The following is a 24,669-nucleotide window of genomic DNA, read 5'->3' as shown; positions in this document are numbered from 1 at the left end:
TCTGTGTTGGTACGTGTGAGAGAGATCCACCTTTCCAAGTTGTTGGGGTTCATCTCATACTTCTGAAGGTTTGAGGGTGCTGCCTGTTCCATACTCCCCCTACTCCTCATCTAGCCTTTTAGGGGTACAAACAATAGTAATTGGGGCCTAGTGTGGTTGTGTACGTGTGATATACATACACTTTTTTTGGATCATATTTTCTATTCCGCTATTTAATCAAAAACCTTTGGGGATCAGTTAAATTGGGGGATAGTCTGTGTTGGTACGTGTGAGAGAGATCCACCTTTCCAAGTTGTTGGGGTTCATCTCATACTTCTGAAGGTTTGAGGGTGCTGCCTGTTCCATACTCCCCCTACTCCTCATCTAGCCTTTTAGGGGTACAAACAATAGTAATTGGGGCCTAGTGTGGTTGTGTACGTGTGATATACATACACTTTTTTTGGATCATATTTTCTATTCCGCTATTTAATCAAAAACCTTTGGGGATCAGTTAAATTGGGGGATAGTCTGTGTTGGTACGTGTGAGAGAGATCCACCTTTCCAAGTTTTTGGGGTTCATCTCATACTTCTGAAGATTTGAGGGTGCTGCCTGTTCCATACCCCCCCTACTCCTCATCTAGCCTTTTAGGGGTACAAACAATAGTAATTGGGGCCTAGTGTGGTTGTGTACGTGTGATATACATACACTTTTTTTGGATCATATTTTCTATTCCGCTATTTAATCAAAAACCTTTGGGGATCAGTTAAATTGGGGGATAGTCTGTGTTGGTACGTGTGAGAGAGATCCACCTTTCCAAGTTTTTGGGGTTCATCTCATACTTCTGAAGATTTGAGGGTGCTGTCTGTTCCATACTCCTCCTACTCCTCATCCATCCTTTTAGGGGTAGAAACAATAGTAATTGGGGCCTAGTGTGGTTTTGTACGTGCGAGATACATACACTTTTTTGGATCATATTTCCTATTCCGCTATTCAATAAAAACCTTTCTAGGGCAAGATCTTAAATTACAGAAATATGAGGAGACCGTCAAATAAGGGCCGTGGCCTGGGTCGTGGTGCTGCTGGTAGAGCTCCTGTTGCAAGGAGAGGACGTGGTCGATCTGTGCCAGCTACACGCACAAGTGAAACACCTTCCTCAAGTGTGAGTAGGCGACAGAACCTGCATCAGTATTTGGTAGGGCATCAAACGCCCCTAGAAGTGATGAGGCCAGAACAAGTTGAGGCGATAGTAGATTGGTTTGCTGCTGACAGTGCCTCCAGTTCCTTCACATTGTCTCCCACCCAGTCTACTGCAGAAAGGTCAGAGTTGGCACCTGCAGCCAATGTCCAACCGTCTTTCACCTCACCCCCTTGCAAATCAGGCCAGCAGTCTGAGCCCCAAGCCATACAGCAGTCTCTTATTCTTTTTGAGGACTCTGTCAGCAGGGTTTCCCAGGGCCATCCACCTAGCCCTGCCCCAGAAGTGGAAGAGATTGAGTGCAGCGATGCCCAACCACTTATTTCTCAAGATGAGTACATGCAAGGATCATCGCAGCACGTCTCCGATGATGACGAAACGCAGGTGCCAACTGCTGCGGCGTTCAGCATTGTGGAGACCGACAAGGAGGGCAGGGGTGAAGACTGGGTGGAAGATGATGTGGAGGACGATGAGGTCCTCGACCCCACATGGAATGAACGTCATGCAGGTGACCTGAGTAGTTTGGAGGAAGAGGCGGTGGTCGCACAGAGCCACCAGCACAGCAGAAGAGGGAGCAGGGTGCAGAAGCGGAGTGGCCGTGCCCTAGACACTACGCCCGCTACTGCCCAACGCAGCAAGGGAACGAGCGCACCAAAGTCAGCTCAAAGGAGTTCTCTAGCGTGGAAGTTCTTTAGAAAATGTGCTGATGACAGGACACGAGTGGTTTGCACCCTGTGCAATCAGAGCTTGAAGCGAGGCATAAACCTTCTCAACCTGAGCACAACCTGCATGATCAGGCATCTAAGTGCAAAGCACGAGCTGCAGTGGAGTACACACCTTCAAAACCAAGAAACGTCTCTGGCTCATCCTGCTTCCTCAGTCTCGGCCGCTCCAGCCACATCTGTAGTGATACCGGCACCTGCCACCCCGCAAACAGACGATCTGTCAGCAACACCACCACCTGGGTCACCAACAACCATCTCCACAATGTCCCGTGGAAGCGTTCAGCTTTCCATCTCCCAAACACTTGAGAGGAAGAGGAAGTACCCCCCTACCCACCCGCGATCCCTGGCCCTGAATGCCAGCATTTCAAAATTATTTGCCTTTGAAATGCTGTCATTCCGTCTGGTGGAGACGCACAGTTTTAAAAACCTTATGTCGGTGGCTGTCCCACAGTACGTCGTGCCCAGCCGCCACTACTTTTCCAGGCAAGCCATCCCTTCCCTGCACAACCAAGTGGGGGAAAATATCAGGTGTGCACTGCGCAACGCCATCTGTGCCAAGGTCCACCTAACTACGGATACGTGGACCAGTAAGCACGGTCAGGGGCGTTATATCTCCCTAACGGCACACTGGGTAAATGCAGTGGCGGATGGGCCTGAGGCGGATAGCAATTTGGCGCATGTCCTTCCACCACCGAGGATTGCAGGGCGCTTCAGTTTGCCTCCTGTTCCTAACTCCTCCTACTCCGCTTCCTCATCCTCTACCGCCTCCTCATCCGGACAGCGTAACACCTTCACCACCAACTTCAGCACGGCCAGGGGTAAACGACAGCAGGCAGTTTTACAACTTGCCTGTTTGGGGGACAAACCACACACCGCGCAGGAGTTGTGGAGGAGCATGGAACAGCAGACAAATGAGTGGTTGCTGCCAGCGAGCCTCAAGCCCGGCCTGGTGGTGTGCGATAACGGGCGAAATCTCATAGCAGCTCTGGGCCTAGCCGGTTTGACGCACATCCCTTGCCTGGCGCATGTGCTGAATTTGGTGGTGCAGAGGTTCCTTAAAAACTACCCCGATATGTCAGAGCTGCTGCAGAAAGTGCGGGCCGTTTGTGCGCACTTTCGGCGTTCTCACCCTGCTGCTGCTCGCCTGGCAGCGCTGCAGCGTAACTTCGGCCTTCCCGCTCACCGCCTCATATGTGACGTGCCCACAAGGTGGAACTCCACCTTGCACATGCTGGAAAGACTGTGCGAGCAGCAGCAGGCCATAGTGGAGTTTCAGCTGCAGCACGCACGCGTGAGTCGCTCTGCGGAACAGCACCACTTCACCACCAATAACTGGGCCTCCATGCGAGACCTGTGTGCCTTGTTGCGCTGTTTTGAGTACTCCACCAACATGGCCAGTGGCAATGACGCCGTTCTCAGCTTAACTATCCCACTTCTATGCCTCCTTGAAAAAACAATTCGGGCGATGATGGAAGAGGATGTGGCACAGGATGAGGAGGAGGAGGAGGATGAAGAGGTAACATTTCCAAGGCTTTCAGGGCAGTCATTCGCAAGGGGCTCCGAGGGTGGGTTCCTGCACACGCAAACGCCAGGGACGCAATTGTCCAGCAGGGGCACAGTTCTGGAGGATGAGGAGGAGGAGGAGCTGGAGGAGGAGATGGAACCATGTTCACAGCAGGGTGGCACCCAGGCCAGCTCATGGCCATCACTGGTGCGTGGCTGGGGGGATACAGAGGACACGGACGATACACCTCCCACAGAGGACAGCCTTTCGTTGCCTCTGGGCAGCCTGGCACACATGAGCGATTACATGCTGCAGTGTCTCCACAACGACCGCCGAGTTGCCCACATTCTAACTTGTGCTGATTACTGGGTGGCCACGCTGCTGGATCCCCGTTACAAGGACAACGTACCGTCCTTAATTCACTCACTGGAGCGCGATCGCAAGATGCGCGAGTACAAGCGCACGCTGGTAGATGCCATGCTGCTGGCATTCCCATCTGACAGCGGGGCCACAGTGGAAGCACAAGGCAGAGGAGGAGGAGGAGGAGGTCGCCAACGCAACCAGGGCACCGCCAGCACCTCAGAAGGCAGGGTTAGCATGGCCGAAATGTGGAAAAGCTTTGTCAGCACGCCACAACAAACAGCAGCACCAGCAGCTCAGATGGAACGTCTTAGCAGGAGGCAGCATTTTACCAACATGGTGGAGCAGTATGTGTGCACACGCCTACATGTAGTGAATGACGGGTCTGCCCCCTTCAACTTCTGGGTCTCCAAATTGGGCACATGGCCTGAGCTTGCCCTTTACGCCTTGGAGGTGCTGGCGTGCCCTGCAGCCAGTGTATTATCTGAACGGGTATTTAGCACGGCTGGGGGCGTTATAACAGACAAGCGCAGCCGCCTGTCCAGAGACAATGTGGACAAGCTCACGTTCATTAAAATGAACCAGGCATGGATCCCACGGGACTTTTCCGTACCTTATGCAGAATAGCAATGGATACCGACCTTACCCACCCATTGTTCCATTTTTGCTCTTTCTCACTCTTTTGGGGTGTACCCTCATTTAAAATTTTTGAAAAGAAGCAGTTTTGGCTACCTCGTCCTCCTCCTCAGGGCCAGATTAATGTAGGGGCTATTGGAGCTGCAGCTCCAGGCCCCTACCTTTTATATAGGCCCCGGGTTGGCCATATTCACTGTTACCGCTCTTCTGTCACTTGTAAACACAGAAGTCTGGCTTCTATGCTCGCTTCCCCAGGCAGCACCCTCAGAACCTCCCCACACAGCGTGAAGGCCGGACAAGGAGGGACAGTTGGCGATGCATGGATGTGTTTATGGGCTTCAGAGACAGCATCCCATGTTGAATTAGGCATGCATGGCTGCACCCTTCCTCCTCTGGGTGCATGGCAAGGCACGGCCCTTAAGGCCCTTCAAAATCCTCAGCACCAAGCCCATGATGCTGTTAATCCGGCCCTGGTCCTCCTCCACCGCCGCTTCCACCTACACCGCCCATAGGTGTGCGCAGCCTATTGCATTAAGGTGTGCACCCCAAAGTTGAAATACACATGCATGTGTTTGCCAGCAGGGAGAGTAATGTATCGGGGCCATGTACCTGTAGGCAAGGAGAAATAGAGCAGAGCAGGTCCCAGGGAGATCTTTCCCATCTCCTCACTGGCAATGCTATGTGCCCTAGGTGATTAGGGTGTGCCCAGGCACACCCAGCACACCCTGTGCGCACGCCTATGTCACCGCCACATCCACCACCACCTCAACCTCCCTCCTACTCCATATGGGCCTCGTCCTTCAGAGATGAAGAAGAACATTGTTTTATTTTTCTGTTTTTTTTTGTTGTTTTAAGTTATTTCCCTATCCACATTTGTTTGCAGAGCACTTGCCATGCTCTTAATTACGTTTTGCTGCCATTTGCAGCACTCTAGCCCTTTCCTTTGGTGTTTTAGAGCCATTTTAGTGCCTTAAAGTTCGGGTCCCCATTGACTTCAATGGGGTTCGGTGTCCGGGAAAAGTTCGGTAAAAGTCCGGGACACGGACCCGGACTTTTTTTTAAAGTTCGGCCGAACCCGTCGAACACGGACATCTAGGTGTCCGCTCAACCCTAGTTCTGAGTAATTTTCTAGCAAAAAAAATGATGATGAGTCTTACATGTAGGAGCGGAGTGCCAGATATGGGCCGGTATAGAAGTGGTTAAAGGCTAATAGCACATTAGCATTTGGGAGCGCGGCACCACTTTTGAATATAATTTTGCACATTGATCCACGTTTAGAGAGTGTGTATAGTATGACCGATCGCTTTGTAAGTTTTGTAGTCTTATAGCATTCAATAGCACAACATAGCAAGACACAAGTACATGTTTTTAAACATGTCCCACTCGCCTGCTCTGTGCAATGGTTTTGCACAGAGCAGCCCCGATCCTCCTCTTCTAGGGTCCCCTGCCAGCGCTCTGAGCCCCTTCCCCTTGCCAAGTGTCCCCATAGCAATCCGCTTGCTTTGGGGGCACTCGTGCATGCTCACTCCTGAGCTGAATGAAGAAATGTCATCAGCACACCAAGAATTCCTAAGAAGGTTCCAAAGCTTTATTCACATGGCTTCCACTGAGACCCTGTGTGGCGCTCTCCCAGCACAAACACAGTTATGCATATATGCAACCTCACGGGAAAAAAGCACAGTCCCATGGGGCTGCATACATGCGTATTGTCGGCGCGAAGGGGTTAAATACTTTAAAAAAGTAATTAATATGTTTCGTTAAGATATGTCTTATATCTGCCTGAATTTAGCTTTAAAGCCCAACTCCAGGAGAAAATGAAATTTAAATACTGCATTGTCCATCAATAATCTTACTCCTTGGTATTGATTGTATACACCTCTTCCTAAGCCATCATGCAGTGTAATGGATCAAATTCAGTTTCCTCTATGAGCCAGGGTAATTACCTGAAGTTGGGCTTTCAACTGTGCAACCACACAAAAAGTAACACTAGTGCAGCATTTCGCTAATTTTTTTTAACCTGTAGGAACCCTTGAAACAACCTTCAGGTCTCAGGAAACCCTGCTAATTATTAATATATCAATAGCACATGGTACATTAGCAGGAACAAAGTGTTGCAGTAAAAAAATAAAAAAAATAAAAGCTATGTGGCATTCTTACTGTATTTGATATCCAGGGCTTATCTAAACAGTGCTCGAAGTTTTTTGGTGAACTATAAATATATATTTCACTGTGGTACAACAGAAATGCTGTGCTAGTTTTGACAGGTACCCACTCCCATGTCTGCTCGGGCAGCTCGAGCAGAAGTTCTCCCCCTCCCTCCCTGCAATCTTCTGGGACACGTCACAGGTGCCAAAAGATAGCCCGGTCACTAAGGAAGCGCAATGCGACTAGCGCATGTGCTGTGTACACCCGGCTGTGAAGCCGCAAGTTGCCATAGCCAGGTGGCCACACTTGTGATGCCGGTGCCGCGGGGAGAAGAGGGAGAGAACCAAGGCTCCTGCTGGCTGCATCGGTGGACCCTGGGACAGATGAGTGTGTGTTTATTACACTTTCTCTATCGCTCATTGACAGACGTAGTCTTCTTGATTCTCAAGAGCTGGGTTATGTTGTCTCCGCAGGAGTAGGACTAGGCAGAAAGACAAAACGTTCTAGCTCCACCTTAGGGGCAGTCCCTGAGGGTATATCCTCCCTCTCTCTGCTACAGGGAATCAGTTTTTTTCTGTCTAGTCAGGAGTAAGGACCTAAGTTCCTTGCTGGGATCTTTTGGTCCTGGCAAGACTTTTTTCTTTAAGAAAAAGACATTTTTTAGGTAGTTTTTCTCCAGTGTTTTTCCTGTGAGATCTTCAAGCAAAAATGCCGGACTGGGCGACACTTGTGGTCACCCCAGCCGGCCTACGAGCGCGCGCAGACCATGGCATTGCGCTTGGTCGGCCGCGACACATTCAAGTAAGTATGCGGGGCCGGGCGACGGGCTGGATGTTGAGATCCAGTGGTCACCCCGGTTTCTGCCTACGAGCGCGTGCAGACCAGAGCTCCGCGCTGGGTCGGCCGCGACGGAGTCCCAGTGGAGGGACTGACCTTGCGAGTTAAAAGTCTCGCTTGGACGCCAGGAACCAGAGAGTCGAGGCGTCCGGAGTGGTCCACAAACCCCCACCCCGGTGGAGAGGGTATTGTGAAGAGAGGGTGCCTGTCGGTTCGGTATGGTGAGTAAACGTTCCCTTTTTTTCTTTCCTCGTTATGAGGCAGTATGAATTATGGGCCCCTCCATATATGGTCAGTATATATCTGATACTTACAAGTCCCCCTTGTAATACAGCATGTGTTTGTGGGAAGTGGACTTGGTTTGAGAGCTAACACTCTACCCAGCAGACTGTAACATTACAGCAGACATAGGAGGTATAATCCTACCTTATTTGTAGTGTATCTCCTGTAGATCCATATATCGCCTCTTAGCAGAGATGCAGGTGGATGTGCTGGGAAAACGATTTCGGTGGTCCGCCGCCATTTTGCCGTAGACCAAGTGCATGTATGTCCTCAGGTCACGCCGGCCGCCATGTTTTTGGAGTCTTATGTCTCTTCTATGGGGGCGGCCATGTTTCGTGAGCCCAGCTACCTCGTAGAGAGCTGGGAACGCCGGAAGGCGTACACAGGGGGCGGAGCCACGTCCTTCTACCCGGGAAAAAGCAACAGCTCCTTCCAGTCTGTAAAAGACAGACGCTGACTGCAGTTGGTTGGAAACTTCACTGCATCGGTTGGTGAGCCTTTGGGGTCCCTCTCTCTCTCTGTGGGATCGAGAAGCAGGTACTCTGAGGGGCGCTATTGCGCTAGGGGGAGACACACAAAAAAAAAAAAAAAAAAAAAAAAAAGTTTTTTTGTTTTGCTGGCAAAGGTGTCCTGAATTAACATGGACCCTGCCACTCATGTATCTCCTCCGGATCCCCTCGAGGGGTCTGCAGGATCCTCCAGCACCCCACTGACAATTGAATCATTGTCAGCTATTATGGAAACTTTTGTGTCCCGGGTGGAAGTGGCTTGTCAGGGACAGGGCGCAAGAAAGCGACCCCCGCCTAACCCCTTATTATCTGAAACCTCGGATTCAGACTCTGAGCCTATTTCTGCAGTTGCAGGTACTTCATCTGGGATTGGTGTCTCGGGTCCTGTCTCTTCAGACAGCGAGGAGGATGTTTCGGCATCCGCCATAGCCCGAGAGGAAGCGTTGGTAAACGCCCTCATTGTATCTGTTCAAGAAACCTTAAGATTACAGGGTATTCCATCGGAAATAGCTGAAACTGAAATCCCTTTTGGGACTAAAAAACGCATCAAAGTGGCGAAGGTTTTTCCATTGCCCAAATGTTTTGGCAATCCAATCGAAGAAGAATGGCGTCTGCCAAAACGCACTTTTACTATTTCTAAACGCATTGACAGGCGTTATCCGTTTGAGGAAACCCTCATTAAGAAATGGACAGAACCACCTGTGGTGGATTCACCAATTGCTAGATTGAATAAAGCCACGGTTATTCCTCTAGAAGACGCTCCGTCTTTTAAAGATCCAGTGGATCGCAAGATAGAAGCTATGTCTCGCACCATGTTTTCCTTGATTGGATCAGCTTTCAGACCTATAATAGCTATTGGTCTGGTTTTGCAGGCTGTAACTGAATGGACCAAGTGGTTACGCCGGGACTTAGAAGAGGTCCCTCAGGCGGTATCAGATTTGTTGGAACAAATGATACAGGGGTTACAGTTTGTGTGTGATGCGGCGTTAGACGCCACTCCATTATTTGCTCGAGCATCAGTCTCAGCAGTGGTTCTCAGGCGTACACTGTGGCTAAAAGGTTGGTTAGCCGACCAAGGTTCCAAAAAAGCATTGGCTAATATCCCCTTTTTAGGAGAGCGTCTATTTGGAGCCAACTTAGATGAGATCATTAAGGATCTCACGGGTGGAAAGAGCACCTTTTTACCACAAAATTTTAAAGGTAAAGGAACTCGTCAAAGACGAGGGCCTTCTTTTTCTGCTCACAAGAGGTTTTTTCGTCCCGCGGGTGAAAAAACTAAGTCCTCCAAAGCTCCTGCAGGAGGCGTCAGGGGTCGTTGGTCGGGCAAGCAAAAGCCCGCCCCCTCCAGACCTGAAGATAAACCGTCCAAAGCCTGAAGGTGCGCCCCCACCCATAACTGGGGTGGGGGGACGTCTTCGCCGGTTCCCGGATCCATGGCTTTCCAGAATCCCGGACAAATGGGTTTGCGAAGTCATAAGGTCAGGGTACAAGATCGAGTTTCGATCTCTCCCACCGGCGCGATTCTTCCCTTCCAATATCCGACTATCCCCGGATCGTTTAGAAGATCTGCGGAGAGCAGTCACAGATTTACTACAACAAGGAGTGGTAGTCCACGTTCCTTGGACAGAACGGTTTCAAGGGTTTTATTCAAACCTATTTACAATACCCAGGAAAGAGGGCAAAGTGCGTCCAATTCTGGACTTAAGGGCACTCAATTCTTTTGTCAACATAAGAAGATTCAGAATGGAGTCCATTCGCACAGTAGCAGCCTTCCTGCATCCAGGGGATGTCCTAGCGTCCATAGACATCAAGGACGCATATCTTCACATTCCCATTTTCGCAGGACATCAGCGGTTTCTACGCTTTTCCGTAGAAGAGAACCACTATCAGTTTGTGGCGTTACCTTTCGGTCTCGCCACGGCTCCGCGGGTCTTCACGAAGGTGTTGGCCCCAATGTTGGCACTTCTGCGCCAAAGAGGCATATCGATCCTTGGTTACCTAGACGATCTTCTGCTTCATTCAGAGTCTCCTCAGACCTTGCTACAAAACATAGAAATTACTATGATTTCTTTACAGGAATTCGGGTGGCTGGTGAACCAGCAAAAGTCATTTCTGGTTCCCACCCAGAGGCTCGAATATCTGGGTCTAATTCTAGACACAGTCAGGACAAGAGTTTTTCTTCCGGTAGGGAAACTCCGAAAGATTCAATCAGCAGTCCAGTTGTTACTATCCAACAGCTGGTCTTCTCTTCGAACTTGCATGAGGGTTCTGGGGTTGATGGTGGCTTCCTTCGAAGCAGTCCCATTTGCCCAGTCCCATACCCGAATTCTTCAGCAAGAGATTCTTCTCAGATGGAATCGGAACCTTTACAAAACATTATAAAGTTGATGTAATGGCATCGTCTGATGCCTCGTTTGGCCGCAAGGTTTTGCAGGCCGCAATTTGAGGAGACCAGTGGTCTACCTCGAGGGTTTTTTTCCGTTGGAAATTTTTTTCTTTAGTCTCATTCTTTGTTTATAATGAGCCTTTAAAACTTCTAGTTTGGCACCGGTTGGGCCTTCTAGATTGGATTTGATTTTGTCAATCCCACCCCTCATTTGTGGCACTGCTTCTGGATGTCCCAGCTCTTGAGAATCAAGAAGACTACGTCTGTCAATGAGCGATAGAGAAAAATGGATTTTTGTAAGATCTTACCGTAAAATCCTTTTCTCTTAAGCTCATTGACAGACGTAGTACCCGCCCCTCTATCATTGAGTTGGGTTGGGTTAAATTCTCTGTTACTGCTTTAGAACAGAACTGATTCCCTGTAGCAGAGAGAGGGAGGATATACCCTCAGGGACTGCCCCTAAGGTGGAGCCAGAACGTTTTGTCTTTCTGCCTAGTCCTACTCCTGCGGAGACAACATAACCCAGCTCTTGAGAATCAAGAAGACTACGTCTGTCAATGAGCTTAAGAGAAAAGGATTTTACGGTAAGATCTTACAAAAATCCATTTTTTTGGAGCTGCTGACTTTTAATAAACACAAAAACGTCTGGAACTCCACTTTAATAGCAGTAGCTCTTTTATGTAAATTTATTACCTGAATATCCAACAACAACAAAAACATGAAGCACTTTCATTGATACATCCAGTCCTATGGCACAGCAATAGCATCCACTAAGGTCTCCACTAGCTTTCAAAGTACTTTTTTTTTTTTTCCCCTTATCCCAGGAATTAAGGTGAGAGCCACATATAGAGCAAAAAATGAAAAGTTTAGAGTGGAACTAAAGCCTCCAACCCAATGCCCACCAGGTCCCTCACTAGCTCCATCTTCTCCCCAGCTTTTTTTCAGATGTCTTTGGCTGTCTTGATGGGCAGAATGAGCATTCTGTGTCTTTTCTATGATAAATAGCCTGCCAGCCATCCAGAGATTTGAAATCCTCCCTCTGTTCTCCCTTTTCTTCTTCAGCATTTCCAGAACAGACCAGATGGCTTCTGATTGGTCAACGCCATTCATGTGATGGCGCTGACCAATCAGAATCCATCTGGTTTATCCTGGAAACGCTGGCAGAGAAGAAGAAAAGCAAGGAGTTCAAATCCCTGAACCGCTGGTGCAGCACTGGGAGCCCTGACAGCTCGGGTTTGCCGGAGGTAAGTACAATGAGGATCAGAGGGGTAAGTTGAGGGTTCAGTATTAGTTCACCTGTACATTTTTTCTGTGAAGGTAAACTAACCCTTTAGTTTTCTTTTCAGAAGATCAGTGGCAGCTCATGACAGGTTAATATTTTTAAAACCAGAAGCAATTGTTTCCTTTGTAATACTTTTAAGAGAATAATTATTCTTTGGAGTACTGAGTAACCTTGCTTGTCTTTTGTTGTTCTGCAGACACCAGAATGGTTGGACAGTGACTCCTGTCAGAAGTGTGATCAGCCTTTCTTTTGGAACTTCAAACAGATGTGGGACAGCAAGAAGATTGGCCTCAGGCAGGTGAGTTTGTTTTGTCAGTCAGGTGAGAAGTGGCCAGGTTGGTGAGCAATGTGTTGATGAGATGATGAGTCCTCATCTGCTGGCATTAAGAATGTAGCTGTTCCCAATCTTTTCTTGCAGAGTCGATTGTATGTGAGGAGACATCATATGCATAAAAGTTGCCCCATTCTTGCTTTCCTCTCACCATATGCAGGCATATTTCTAAACTCTAGAACCTGAATGTCATTTCTATATCTTTTGGTTAATGTTGTGAACGTGGTGTGATGGGCTTTTACCAGGACTTGTGAGTAAGGTGATGTGGCTGAATGCTGATGGTACAGTGAGAGTAATTCCCTTCACATGATTTAAGATTATTGATAGTGCACCAGGTCATATTAATGGATAGATCATGATAATCATTGCATTGGAAATATGTGTTCTATTTATTTTGCTGGTCTTCTGTATCTGTATCACAAATGTACTGTACTGTAACCAGGTATAGGGAAAGCATTATTTCTTACATTTAGTTATTGTGAGAATATCACTCTTGATGCTATGATAATCCTTTATATCCAAAGCATTTACTTTGTGGTTCAATGTAAGCATACCTTTGACATTTTAAAGCTGAAGTTTAGGTATGGCAGTTTGTACATAGTTACATTGGACTATCATGGACCAAGGTAAGTACAGTCAGGTCCATAAATATTGGGACATCGACGCAATTCTAATCTTTTCGGCTCTATACACCACCACAATAGATTTGAAAAGAAACAAACAAGATGTGCTTTAACTGCAGACTTTCAGCTTTAATTTGAGGGTTAATTTAAGGCACCAAAAGTAATGGGACAGATTAACAATCATAAATCAAACTTTCACTTTTTAATACTTGGTTGCAAATCCTTTGCAGTCAATTACAGCCTGAAGTCTGGAACGCATAGACCTCACCAGACGCTGGGTTTCATCCCTGGTGATGCTCTGCCAGGTCTCTACTGCAACTGTCTTCAGTTCCTGCTTGTTCTTGGAGCATTTTCCCTTCAGTTTTGTCTTCAGCAAGTGAAATACATGCTCAATTGGATTCTGGTTGCTTTTGCAGTATGCTTCAGGTCATTGTCCCATCTGCACTGTGAAGTGAGTTCTGAAGCATTTGGCTGAATATGAGCAGATAATATTGCCCAAAACACTTCAGAATTCATCCTGCTGCTTTTGTCAGCAGTCACATCATCAATAAATACAAGAGAACCAGTTCCATTGGCAGCCATACATGCCCATGCTATGACACTACCACCACCATGCTTCACAGATGAGGTGGTATGCTTTGGATCATGAGCAGTTCCTTTACTTGTCCATACTCTTCTCTTCCCATCACTCTGGTACAAGTTGATCTTGGTCTCATCTGTCCATAGAATGTTGTTCCAGAACTGTGAAGGCTTTTTTTTAGATGTTTGGCAAACTCTAATCTGGCCTTCCTGTTTTTGAGGCTCACCAATGGCTTACATCTTGTGGTGAACCCTCTGTATTCACTCTGGTGAAGTCTTCTCTTGATTGTTGACTTTGACACACATACACCTACCTCCTGGAGAGTGTTCTTGATCTGGCCAACTGTTGTGAATGGTGTTTTCTTCACCAGGGAAAGAATTCTTTGGTCATCCACCACAGTTGTTTTCCATGGTCTTCCTGGTTTTTTGGTTTTGCTGAGCTCACCGGTGCGTTCTTTCTTTTTAAGGATGTTCCAAACCGTTTATTTGGCCACACCTAATGTTTTTTCTATCTCTCTGATGGGTTTGTTTTGTTTTTTTCAGCCTAATGATGGCTTGTTTCACTGATAGTGACAGCTCTTTGGATCTCATATTGAGAGTTGACAGCAACAGATTCCAAATGCAAATAGCACACTTGAAATGAACTCTGTACCTTTTTATCTGCTCCTTGTAAATGGGATAATGAGGGAATAACACACACCTGCCCATGGAACAGCTGAGCAGCCAATTTTCCCATTACTTTTGGTCCCTTAAAAAGTGGGAAGGCACATATACAAACTGTTGTAATTCCTACACCTTTCACCTGATTTGGATGTAAATACTCTCAAATTAAAGCTGAAAGTCTGCAGTTAAAGCACACCTTGTTTGTTTAATTCCAAATCTATTGTGGTGGTGTATAGAGCCAAAAAGATTAGAATTGTTTAGATGTCCCAATATTTATGGACCTGACTGTATGTATGCGCCATACCTGCGGGATCCCTGTAGGAGCTGGAAATCACTGTAATAGGCACCCCTACTACAGTGATTGTCATTGGTTCTGGGCCCTGTGCTGAGCAGCTGTCGTCCTACTTACTAAACACCAAAGGTCACCTGCTTGGCACAGACACAGTTCGGAGAGCACTTTGCGTTTTCTCAGTGAATGCAAAGTGTTCTCTGATTGGACGAGGTGGAGGTTGTAACGACACTGCTCCACCTCTCCACCTCGTCCAATCAGAGAACTCCTTGCATTCATTGACCCCCCTGTGCTCATAATGCAGCAGGGCAGTCTCTCGGCATGGGGCCCAAAAGCTTGTGAAGGTCACTGTAGTAGCTGTGCTTTATACAGTGGATTTTTAAGCATCCAGGGGAATCCCACAGGCAGAGCTCCTGATAGAAATTTCGGGGCCTCATACACAGTACCTGACAGGCCCCTCTACCCCCCCCCCCCAAGAAAATATTAAAGCTATATTTTGATAAAAAATACAATAAAATCATTATTAGCAGACACAATACAACATCACTCACAGAGTTCCTGCTAAATCTAAAAGATGAAACTGAGTGGATAGATAAATCTCTGTGTGCGAATGAGATCTTGGGGCTCATGCACATGGGTGGGTGTGGTCTGTACAGTGTGAATTTGTGGTTCATTTATGTGGCTTGAGCCACCTGGAGCTGTAGGAACACAGCTGCAGGTCCTAATTTGACAGGCGTGGGGACGCAGGTGTACAGCCCGAACACAGTGTGCATTTTGGGGCCACTCACCTGCACACCTGTCCAATAAGGGCCTGCGGGTGTGTTCATACAGGCGCTGCATCCCCATAAAATGACAGGTGGCTCCAGCCCAAACCCCTCCTTCACACAGCCAGAGTACCTGTGGGAATGAGCCCTGAATTATAATTTTCTAGCCTAAAAAAAACGAGCTCTCCAGCAGTGTGCTGTCACTACTGAGAGGGATTTCATCTTCAGCTGGTCTTCTCTCTGGTTTCTTGGGCTCCAGTCTTTTGGCCAAACTGCGATGATGTAACTCAAACGCATGCGCGCAGATGTCATAGTCACAGCACAGCTCTCTCAATGGATGGTATGTCATCCATTGAGAGCGCAGTGCACATGCGCTGATGCTATCACCGGCTGCTACGTTTAGTAGATATTCACTGTACCTACGGGTAAGCCCTATTATAGGCTTACTTGTAGATACAAGATAAAAAATGGAGTTTACTATTGCTAGATCAGTTCGTAAATGGTTAAATAGAATGAGTTGATGGATTTGCAGAGGGAAATGACAGTGAAGGGGAGAAGAAGCAAAGTTGCATAGGTCAGGAAGCAGTCTGGGGGAGAGGAGTGGGAAGTCAGCTACATAAAACACTAAACTGCACTGGGACAAGATAACAGGAAGCTATGAAACTGGTGTAACAGTAAATTCTTCACCCCATGGGAACGCAGCTGATCAGCTGTGATTGTGTCAGGGAGACAAAGGGGAAGAGAGAGATGAAAAAAAAATATACAAAATGGGACAAGGAGTATAGGAAGAACTGCAGGGAGAGAAACAAAGTTACAGAGATAACATTAGAACCAGGGCTGGGAGGGAGGGGGCCCGCACAGGGAGGGGGGGATTAGTGAGGGACAACTGTCTTTCTCAGAAGATAAAAGCTGGCAGCAGGGAGAGGGGGAGAGTTCAGCTTTCAGCCTCTGGAGGAAGATTTCTGTAAAGGTCGTTCATCACGAATCCCCCTCCTTGTGTGAGCCCCCTGCAATAGGACCAGTGGTCCCCCCCCTATCAGTGGCCCTGCCCACAGGTATGGCATATACACACTTGGTTACACTGGTAAAAATTCCCATACCTAAACTTAAGCTTTAATAAGACAAAAAAGCCATTTTAGAGTAATACTTCCAGTAATACAAGTAGTGGAAGTAGTAAGATAGGAGTTTCTTCAGAAGAGTTCAGAATTTAGCTCAGCTAGTTAAAGAACAGCAAAAGAAAGTGGAAAGATTAGAGCGTTTATTCTTAGGAAACAAACAAGGACAATACTTGTCACAATACAATTGTTGCAAAAAGCATTATACGCAGATAAAAATGATACAGTGCATTACAATTTTGAAGGCCAAAGTGTGTGTATGTGGTGGGGGGGGGGGGACGATGACATAAGGGTGCTATATGCAGCAGGTGGCAGTCACACAGGGAGGCCAGAACTACACTCCTGACTAGATATTAGAAATATATGTCCACAAAGAAAGTGATGAGAACTTTCTCCAGCACAGACATTATAAACAATTTTTGGTATAGTAAATAAGGCTTATAACTTTTTAAATGTTTTTTATTGCCAGTTCGGTGACACCTGCGACCCTGCTTTCTTGTACAGATGTCACAGGAACAGGAAGTGGGAAAAAAATCTCCCCAGTGGGGTCACAGACCAAAATGAAAACCTGACATAAAATTTGCACTCTTTGGCACTCTATCCAAAAATATTTTTCATCTTGCCTATACAACTCACAGGGTGCGTTGTGTGTGTATTACTGAATGGCAAGCACAATTAAAGCTACAAATCTTTGTAATAAGAAAGAAGACTAGAGACCGGTTTAAAGGTTAGGTTTTTATTGCTGTGTACCCATACGATTTCCCCTCTCATCCTCTTCTGGAAACACAACAGACAATGTAGGGAAATCCCTCCTTTGAAAGTTGCCACCAGACAGGTGACTCTTAGGAAGGTTTCTCCTCCAGTTCTGGTACCAATTCTAAAATGTTAGCTTTTCTTTACTTTCTACTGGACAAAAAGAGAATATCAACATATATTGTTAACAAACAAATAGGGGTACAGCGCTTAAGTGAATAAGTGCAAAAACTATTTTTATGTGCTAATAAGTTGCCTGCTATATAAATAACGATATCCCAAAAAGTTATTAATTTAAAGTGGCAGGTGCTTAATAAAGTGATTGACAATATTATAACAATAGCATTATGTCAAATAATCAATCCACTAAAATAATCCATAAATTCATTATAGTGCAAAATCAATCAGTGCAAGTGAAGACAGTGCAAACCAGGAGTGAAAATAAATTAATATAAATATATGACAAGTCCATTCAATAAAAATGTGCAAAATCAGCAAGATGAGGTGCTTGTCAAATGCTTCCACACTCAGTGCTCGTGTGTCCACCACCACAACTAATGGATAGCCTCTCACCTTCCCACAGGTTCAATGCAGTCACAATACCAGTGGCAGTGATCCTTAATAGGGATATCCTTGATATACTACTCCATGCATCAGATTGTGTAAGCAATAAATGATCCCAATGGGGGTAATCCTTGTGGGGACATCAATGAGATACTGCTCCTTGCAAGGATATGTGGAATGCCCGCATATAGCCACAGTAACTCCCGGTAAACATGGAAAATAAAGCAACAGGGGATCTAATGCTCTCTGATATGGTAACTTTAATATTTGTAAAAATTGGTAATACGCTAACAAAGCGACCACAATCCGCAGCTTGTGCTAGCTGATCAAACGAATACAAAGGGCCTCTGGAGGAGTCGTGCTGCCGTGTCGCCGCTCGTAGTCTCCGCCCCTAAACGCGTCTTTATTTTGCATGAAGAGGTTCTGGACATTTTTTAAAGATTTTAGAGATGAATATATAAGCAATGGGTTTTCGAATATTTCAGTATTTAAACAGTTTGACACACAGGAGCACTTTAAACTAAACTTGGATTTATTTCACGTTTGGTGAATAGCTCATATGCTGCACTAAAATATGGTTTAATATTGCACTAAAATAGGTGTTAATAATTCTAGGGAATAACATTGAGCACTGTGTGTTGAAGTTTAAATAGTTAATAGTAGGTTTGTAGGGCAGGTACTATTGGTATATACTGTATAGTTTATAAAGTTGGATTTAAAAATTGTGGTTGTAATAGTCAAAGCTGACCATAAGGTGGCAGCAGAGGACCATTGTAAAATAGAGCATACAGTAATTCCTTTTTCCAGCTGAACTGCTGCAATGCAGACTGCTAACATTTAGGATTGTTATAATGAAGTTTTTTTTTTTTTGTTTTTTTTTGTTACATCAGCACCATTGCAGGAAGTGTGGAAAAGCAGTATGTGGTAAATGTAGCTCTAAGAGATCCACCATTCCTCTCATGGGATTTGAATTTGAGGTCCGCGTGTGTGACAGCTGCTATGATACAATCACAGATGAGCAGTAAGTAATGGTGTGAAAGCAAAGTTATATGAATGACTAGAATTCTGTGGAACACTTCTATTGATCACTATAGAGAAGGTATATTGCCATAATAACCAATCAAATTCCAAATATCAATTTTCCTTTACCAGTTTAGAAACATCTGGTTGGTTGTTGTGAGAAGACACTTTTCATTTTTCCCAACTGCTAAAGGTTTTCATTAATGACCCTAGTGTATCAAATGATCAGAGTGTGGACTATTCCTCCTCTGAAGACTAACCTTCTTGTCCTTTCCTCTTCTTCTTTGCAGGCGAGCGCCTACTGCATCTTTCCATGATAGTAAACACAACATTATCCATGTAAACTTTGATCCAACGAGGGTCTGGTTATTGACTTCAGGAACAGACAAGGTCCTTAAGGTTAGTAGTATGCTCCTATAAATGTAATTATTTTACATATTTCACACTGCTGTACAGAATACTTTTCATCCATTGCAGTCCCCACTCATGAAGAAGCCTATGTTCTGCAGCTGGTTAGGTATAAGCTTGACGTGAAATACCAGCTCAGCTATGCACATTGCAAGGGTTTTACCAAACATCATTTTAGATCATTCCCTGCTTCTCCCTACATATTGAAGCCGTTCCAGAGCAAATCTTTCAAAATGAGTGCTAAATAGAAATTATTATTAAAGCGGAGTTCCGGCTTCCCCTCGACCCCCTCCAAAAATTAAAAGTCAACAGCTACACATACTGTACACATACTGTAGCTGCTGACTTTTAATGAGGACACCTACCTGTCCTGGAGTCCAGCGATGTCGGCACCGCAGCTGATGTTTCCATCGGCTGTCTGGTGCTGCCGCTGCCATTGGCAGTAAGGGAACCTTGCAGTGTAGCCTTACGGCTTCACATGTGGGTCCCTACTGCGCATGCGCGAAGCGCGCTGCGCATTTCTATTGGCTCGGCCGTGGGGGAAGGAGGAAGGAGCCAAACTTTCGAGGGACGGCGCCGTATCCCGGAAGTGAGGAACAGGTACCTGTTCCCCCCCCCCCCCCCCAACCCCTGAAAGGTGCCAAATGTGGCACCGGAGGGTGGGAGGAAGCAAAAGAGCGGACGTTCCGATTTTGGGTGGAACTCCGCTTTAAGGAAAGAATTAGCATTTTCAGAAGGTGATTAGCAATGACAGCATCTATATTTTTTTAAGTTTAGCAAGGTTATTACTGTCTGTACCCTCGTTCAAGTAAAAATGTGTCCAAATCTCTGCAATGGCAAGTTTTATCATGATGAGGTTTAATAGGTAGAGATTGATTAAAAAAATCAGTATATTACACAGCTCTTCTAAACATTGGAGAATCCTTGTATTGAGAGAAGCTGCTGCTGACATCCTGGCATTTTTACAAAGTCACTGACCAGGGACAAGTCTGCAGATCATCTGACTTAACTTGCTGCATGCTTGTTCCAGGTCAGCTTTTTCATTAAGGGCGGTCATTCTCCATGTTCCTCGCAATAGAGGATTCTTTAGCCACTTGCCTACCGCCATATGTTTTAATTCTGGAGTGTCATTTTTAATGGCACTCTCTTTACTGCACATGTGCATGTCATTACACTGCACAGATCATAGGCAAAATGCACTGAGCCAGAGTGGTTCTAGTCGCTGTGCGATTAGAAACAGTCTTGTGTGATTTCAGTCCGGTTCAGGTGCAATTTCTAATCTCATACACTACAGTTTGCATTGAAATCACACCTGAACCGCTGAAAGAAATCACACCAGATCGGACTTTGAAATCGCACTGCAAACCGGGCCGCACATATGTGAAACATGTATTAGGGTATTGGTATTAGTATCGGAGCGCAAATGCTTAGTATTGGCACTGATATCGGTATCGGTGCAAGGCTAATATATATGTAGTGGGGGTTGCAGAAGAGGCTGTATTACTTCTCATCACTACAGCAGGTTCCCTCAATCTGTGGCAGCCCTCTGTAAGCTGCTTCAGGCCGCAGTCACACTTCTGTCTCCACCACCTGCAGTGTAGAGTTATTAGCCCTGCACTGTACATGGTGACTCAGAGGTTATGCCCACAGACCAGACCTTCGGGAAGAAGAGTACAGTACACGGAGCCTGCTGGAGCCAGGCAGTCCGAATAGGAATACAGCCTCTTTTCTTCCCTCTAATCCATTGGTCTTCAAACTGCAGCCCGGGGGTCTGATGTGGCCCTTTGCTTGCTTTTATCCCGCCCTTGGCACTATTTGACACTAATGATGGGGCACAGTTTCTCCCATTGACACTAATGATGGGGCACAGTTTCTCCCATTGACACTAATGATGGGGTACAGTTTCTCCCATTGACACTAATGATGGGGCACAGTTTCTCCCATTGACACTAATGATGGGGCACAGTTTCTCCCATTGACACTAATGATGGGGCACAGTTTCTCCCATTGACACTAATGATGGGGCACAGTTTCTCCCATTGACACTAATGATGGGGCACAGTTTCTCCCATTGACACTAATGATGGGGCACAGTTTCTCCCATTGACACTAATGATGGGCCACAGTTTCTCCCATTGACACTAATGATGGGGCACAGTTTCTCCCATTGACACTAATGATGGGCCACAGTTTCTCCCATTGACACTAATGATGGGGCACAGTTTCTCCCATTGACACTAATGATGGGGCACAGTTTCTCCCATTGACACTAATGATGGGGCACAGTTTCTCTCAATGACACCAACAATAGGGCCAAATGAAACCAACGAATGGACACAATTCCTCCCACTGACAACAAAGATGGGGCATTGTTTTTCCCCACTGTTGTAAGGACCATTTCTACTCCCAATGGCCACAGCCCGGCCCCCCAAAAGTCTGAAGGACAGTAAACTGGCCCTTTGTTTAGAAAGTCTAGAGACCCCCTGCTCTAGGCTTAACAAACAGTGCAAGGGGGGCTCCTCTGCAAGGGTTTTCTTTTGTTTTTTTTGAAGTTGGCGTTTAACAAAGGTGAAAAGGGTAATTAAATAATTCTGTGCTTCTCTTACCCCCAGCTGTGGGATATGACTCCGGTTGTATCTTGATGCCCAACTATGGACAGATCCTGACAACAGACACATGGAGTAGAAGACTGAGGACTCTGCCGCGCACTAGCCGGAGAATGTAGACTTTAAGGTTTTATATTCAGCCTTTGGAGAGGAGAGCTTGTCATTTTTAACTGCTATGTTAAAAAGTGTTAACTAATCTGAGCCGGGACTCCTGACAGCTCCTCCTCCTCCTCCTCCTCCTCCTCCTCCTCCTCCTCCTCCTCCTCCTCCTCCTCCTCCTCCTCCTCCTCCTCCTCCTCGGTTCAACTCAACCTCCTATTGAATGTTTTGATTTGGTTTGGCGTTTTACCATTTGGAGGTTTCTTGTGCTGCATTCTGGAGTTATAATTGGCTCCTCCTTCTAGTGAGAATATTTTCAGGGCTCTGCTCATTTTAACCCTTCTCTGCCTTTAGATTTGCTCTTAATTGTGTGTACTGCAGTATTTGGGTGGCACTTATTATGCATGGTGGCATCTAATGACAAAACGACCCTATACTATTTACTACATGAATGGCAGGCAGCTAATTTATTCTTGGTTATATGCCACAAGTTATCTCTGCAGTTTTACACCGGCAACATAAATGGTTAATAATTTTTTGAATATACTGATTATTACAACAATCCTTTAAAAGATTATGAGAACATTTTTAAGGCCACTAAAACTAAAAGGCAAGTGAACGTGCATTAAAAAAATCACTGCTTGACTATAAAATCCCCATACTCTGAAAGCTTAGTTATTTATAATTGCTTGAACATTTGCTGTATGGCTGACTGCAGCCTGGTATCTTATATTAAACTTTGTCCCTGGCACAGGACTGAATGCAGTATTCAAGGACTTACTGCACATGAAGTCACGTGTGTGTGTGTGTGTGTGTGTGTGTATGTATGTATGTATTATATATATATATATATATATATATATATATATATATATATATATATATATATATATATATATATATATATATATATATATAATATGTGTGTGTGTGTGTGTGTATGTATATAATTTTAGATCTCTGCTTCACTCAGCACTATTTATTTATATCTAAAATAGCTACGCACCATTGCTTTAGTTTTAGCAAAACTACACCCTTCTCCCAAACATGCTCAGGTTGGAATTGTACAACCTGCGTTTTAATAGACGAGTAGGCCTGAGAACCCATTTACGTTTTTTGCTGTTGTGGCTCATTGGCATGCTTTCTGTTGAGTCAGCCAGCACTTAGCAGTGGCCTTAAAATCAGACACAGCCTATATTTTTTTTTTTTTTAAACACCATGCACCAGAGGTTTTTTTCTTGTATAACGTACCTTGTGTATTAGATTTAGTGGCCATTTATAAAATATAAAAAAAAAAAAAAAAAAAAACAACTATGAATATCCCCTAAAGATATTATGCTGCAGGTAAAAATTACACTCCTAACAGGTGATTTCTAAATAAGAGTAAATAACTCTTAAAGGATAACTCCACTTTTGTGGGTAAAACAATTTAGCAAATAAAAAAAATATATCATATAGCATATACAGTATTAAGGAAACTCTTGTGCTCAGCTCAACCAAGAAGGAAATTAAATAAAGGTATTATTTGTTGGACTGCTGCAGCCTATATAACCCAGACACTGGGCCAATACCAAATACAAAACAAAAAATGGTGCGCTGTCCCTATAAATAATAAACAATAAATCATTAAGGTTTTTTCATTACATCAAAGTGCAAAAATATATTTAAAAAAAAAATGATAAATTTTTAATTTTTTTTTTTTTTTTTTTTTTTTATATATATATTTTTGCTCTTTGATATTATGAATTGACCTTAATGATTTGTTTATTTAAAGGGACAGTTTTTTTGTTTTTGTTTTGGATAAAGCATATACAATTGTGACTCAAGTCCTATTGTATTTGAATGTTATTAAAAAATGACCTTTCCCTTCTAATCTGTAGCGCTGTAAATTTCTGTAAAATGATGCAATATGGCTACCTGGAGGTGTTGTGTACACAGATGCTGTACAGAACGCCCCCCCCCCCCCCCCAATATGTAATTTCCTGCTTGTGTGATTGACTCACTGGTTTTCCCAGAAGTCTGACTAAGATACAAAACCAGATTTTGAGCATCCCCTGCAACAAAAATTTATTTTTTGGCGAGAGACTCCCAAAGTGATATCACGTCTAAAGAGATACAAACCCTGACACTTTTTTCATTAGAACCCTGCAGGTGTAGCAGCTGGCTGATCATTATAAAATCACTTCCATACTGATTCAGTCAGCACATGGACATAGACAAACAGCTATTACTTCAGAATAACAAAATGTAGGAATCTGCAACAAAGTTTGTTAAAATCCCTGGAATGTACATAGATCACCCAGAGGGGAATGTTTTTTCCTCAACAAAAGTGGAGTTACTCCCTGAAGGAACCATTGCTGACATATGAGATGTATAGACTGCCATTGCAGACTACCTTAACATTTTGTTGCATGGCTTGCACTAGCTTTAGTACTTTGCCAGTCACCAACCTGGACCAAGTATGCAGCCAGTGGAGACCAAACTCATCTGCATACTTATTCTGTGTCCGTGAAATAAAGTATTGAAGCCATAGAATTGGTTATATAGCCAGACAGCATTTTTTTGAGGAGAGTATGTCAGTCTATACATTTCTTTCAGTATGGTGTTTTCTTTTATGACTAGTCCTCTCAAATGAGTTATGAGTGATGCGGTTAGCCCATGATGAGTTCAGTTCTGTATAATGAGAAATGGCTCCCCTGGGCTAAGTAGGCCATTGCAGAGGATAAATGTGGCTATTCCATGGAAACCAAATATTCACTCCATTCAGGGATACGGATTATCATGCTTTGGTACTGTAGCCTTAACTCTTGGACCTTAGGTACCAAAAGATATATACATACAGCACTTTCTTTATTCTACAAGCATGTATGGACAGTGATGGTAAGCGAAAAGAGACCAACTGATGGTTTCCTGCCTGGTCCCATTGGCACTCTAAATGCTGCTCTGTTGGAAGGACCAGTGTACATCTCATGAAGGAACTAGATAATGGGCATTTATTTCTTTGGATATCATAT

General features: G+C 45.0%; 1 protein-coding gene across 2 annotated transcripts in view; it reads left to right on the top strand.

Moving 5' to 3' along the window:
• WDFY2 (WD repeat and FYVE domain containing 2) overlaps positions 1-21,785 on the top strand; it is a 193,088-nt gene extending 171,303 nt beyond the window's left edge. For both annotated transcript variants that reach the window (XM_082244711.1, XM_082244712.1), the window contains exons 9-12: positions 12,038-12,139; positions 18,413-18,543; positions 18,833-18,941; positions 21,563-21,785. In XM_082244711.1, coding sequence (XP_082100837.1) covers positions 12,038-12,139; positions 18,413-18,543; positions 18,833-18,941; positions 21,563-21,592 — 372 coding nt within the window. In that variant the 3' untranslated portion in view covers positions 21,593-21,785. The remainder of the gene's footprint in view (positions 1-12,037; positions 12,140-18,412; positions 18,544-18,832; positions 18,942-21,562) is intronic.
• Positions 21,786-24,669: the final 2,884 nt, after the last annotated feature.

Source organism: Pelophylax lessonae, assembly GCF_965119305.1.
Source record: "Pelophylax lessonae genome assembly, chromosome: 2".
NCBI classification, from domain to species: domain Eukaryota; kingdom Metazoa; phylum Chordata; class Amphibia; order Anura; family Ranidae; genus Pelophylax; species Pelophylax lessonae.
This window is presented reverse-complemented; position numbering and strand designations above follow the sequence as displayed.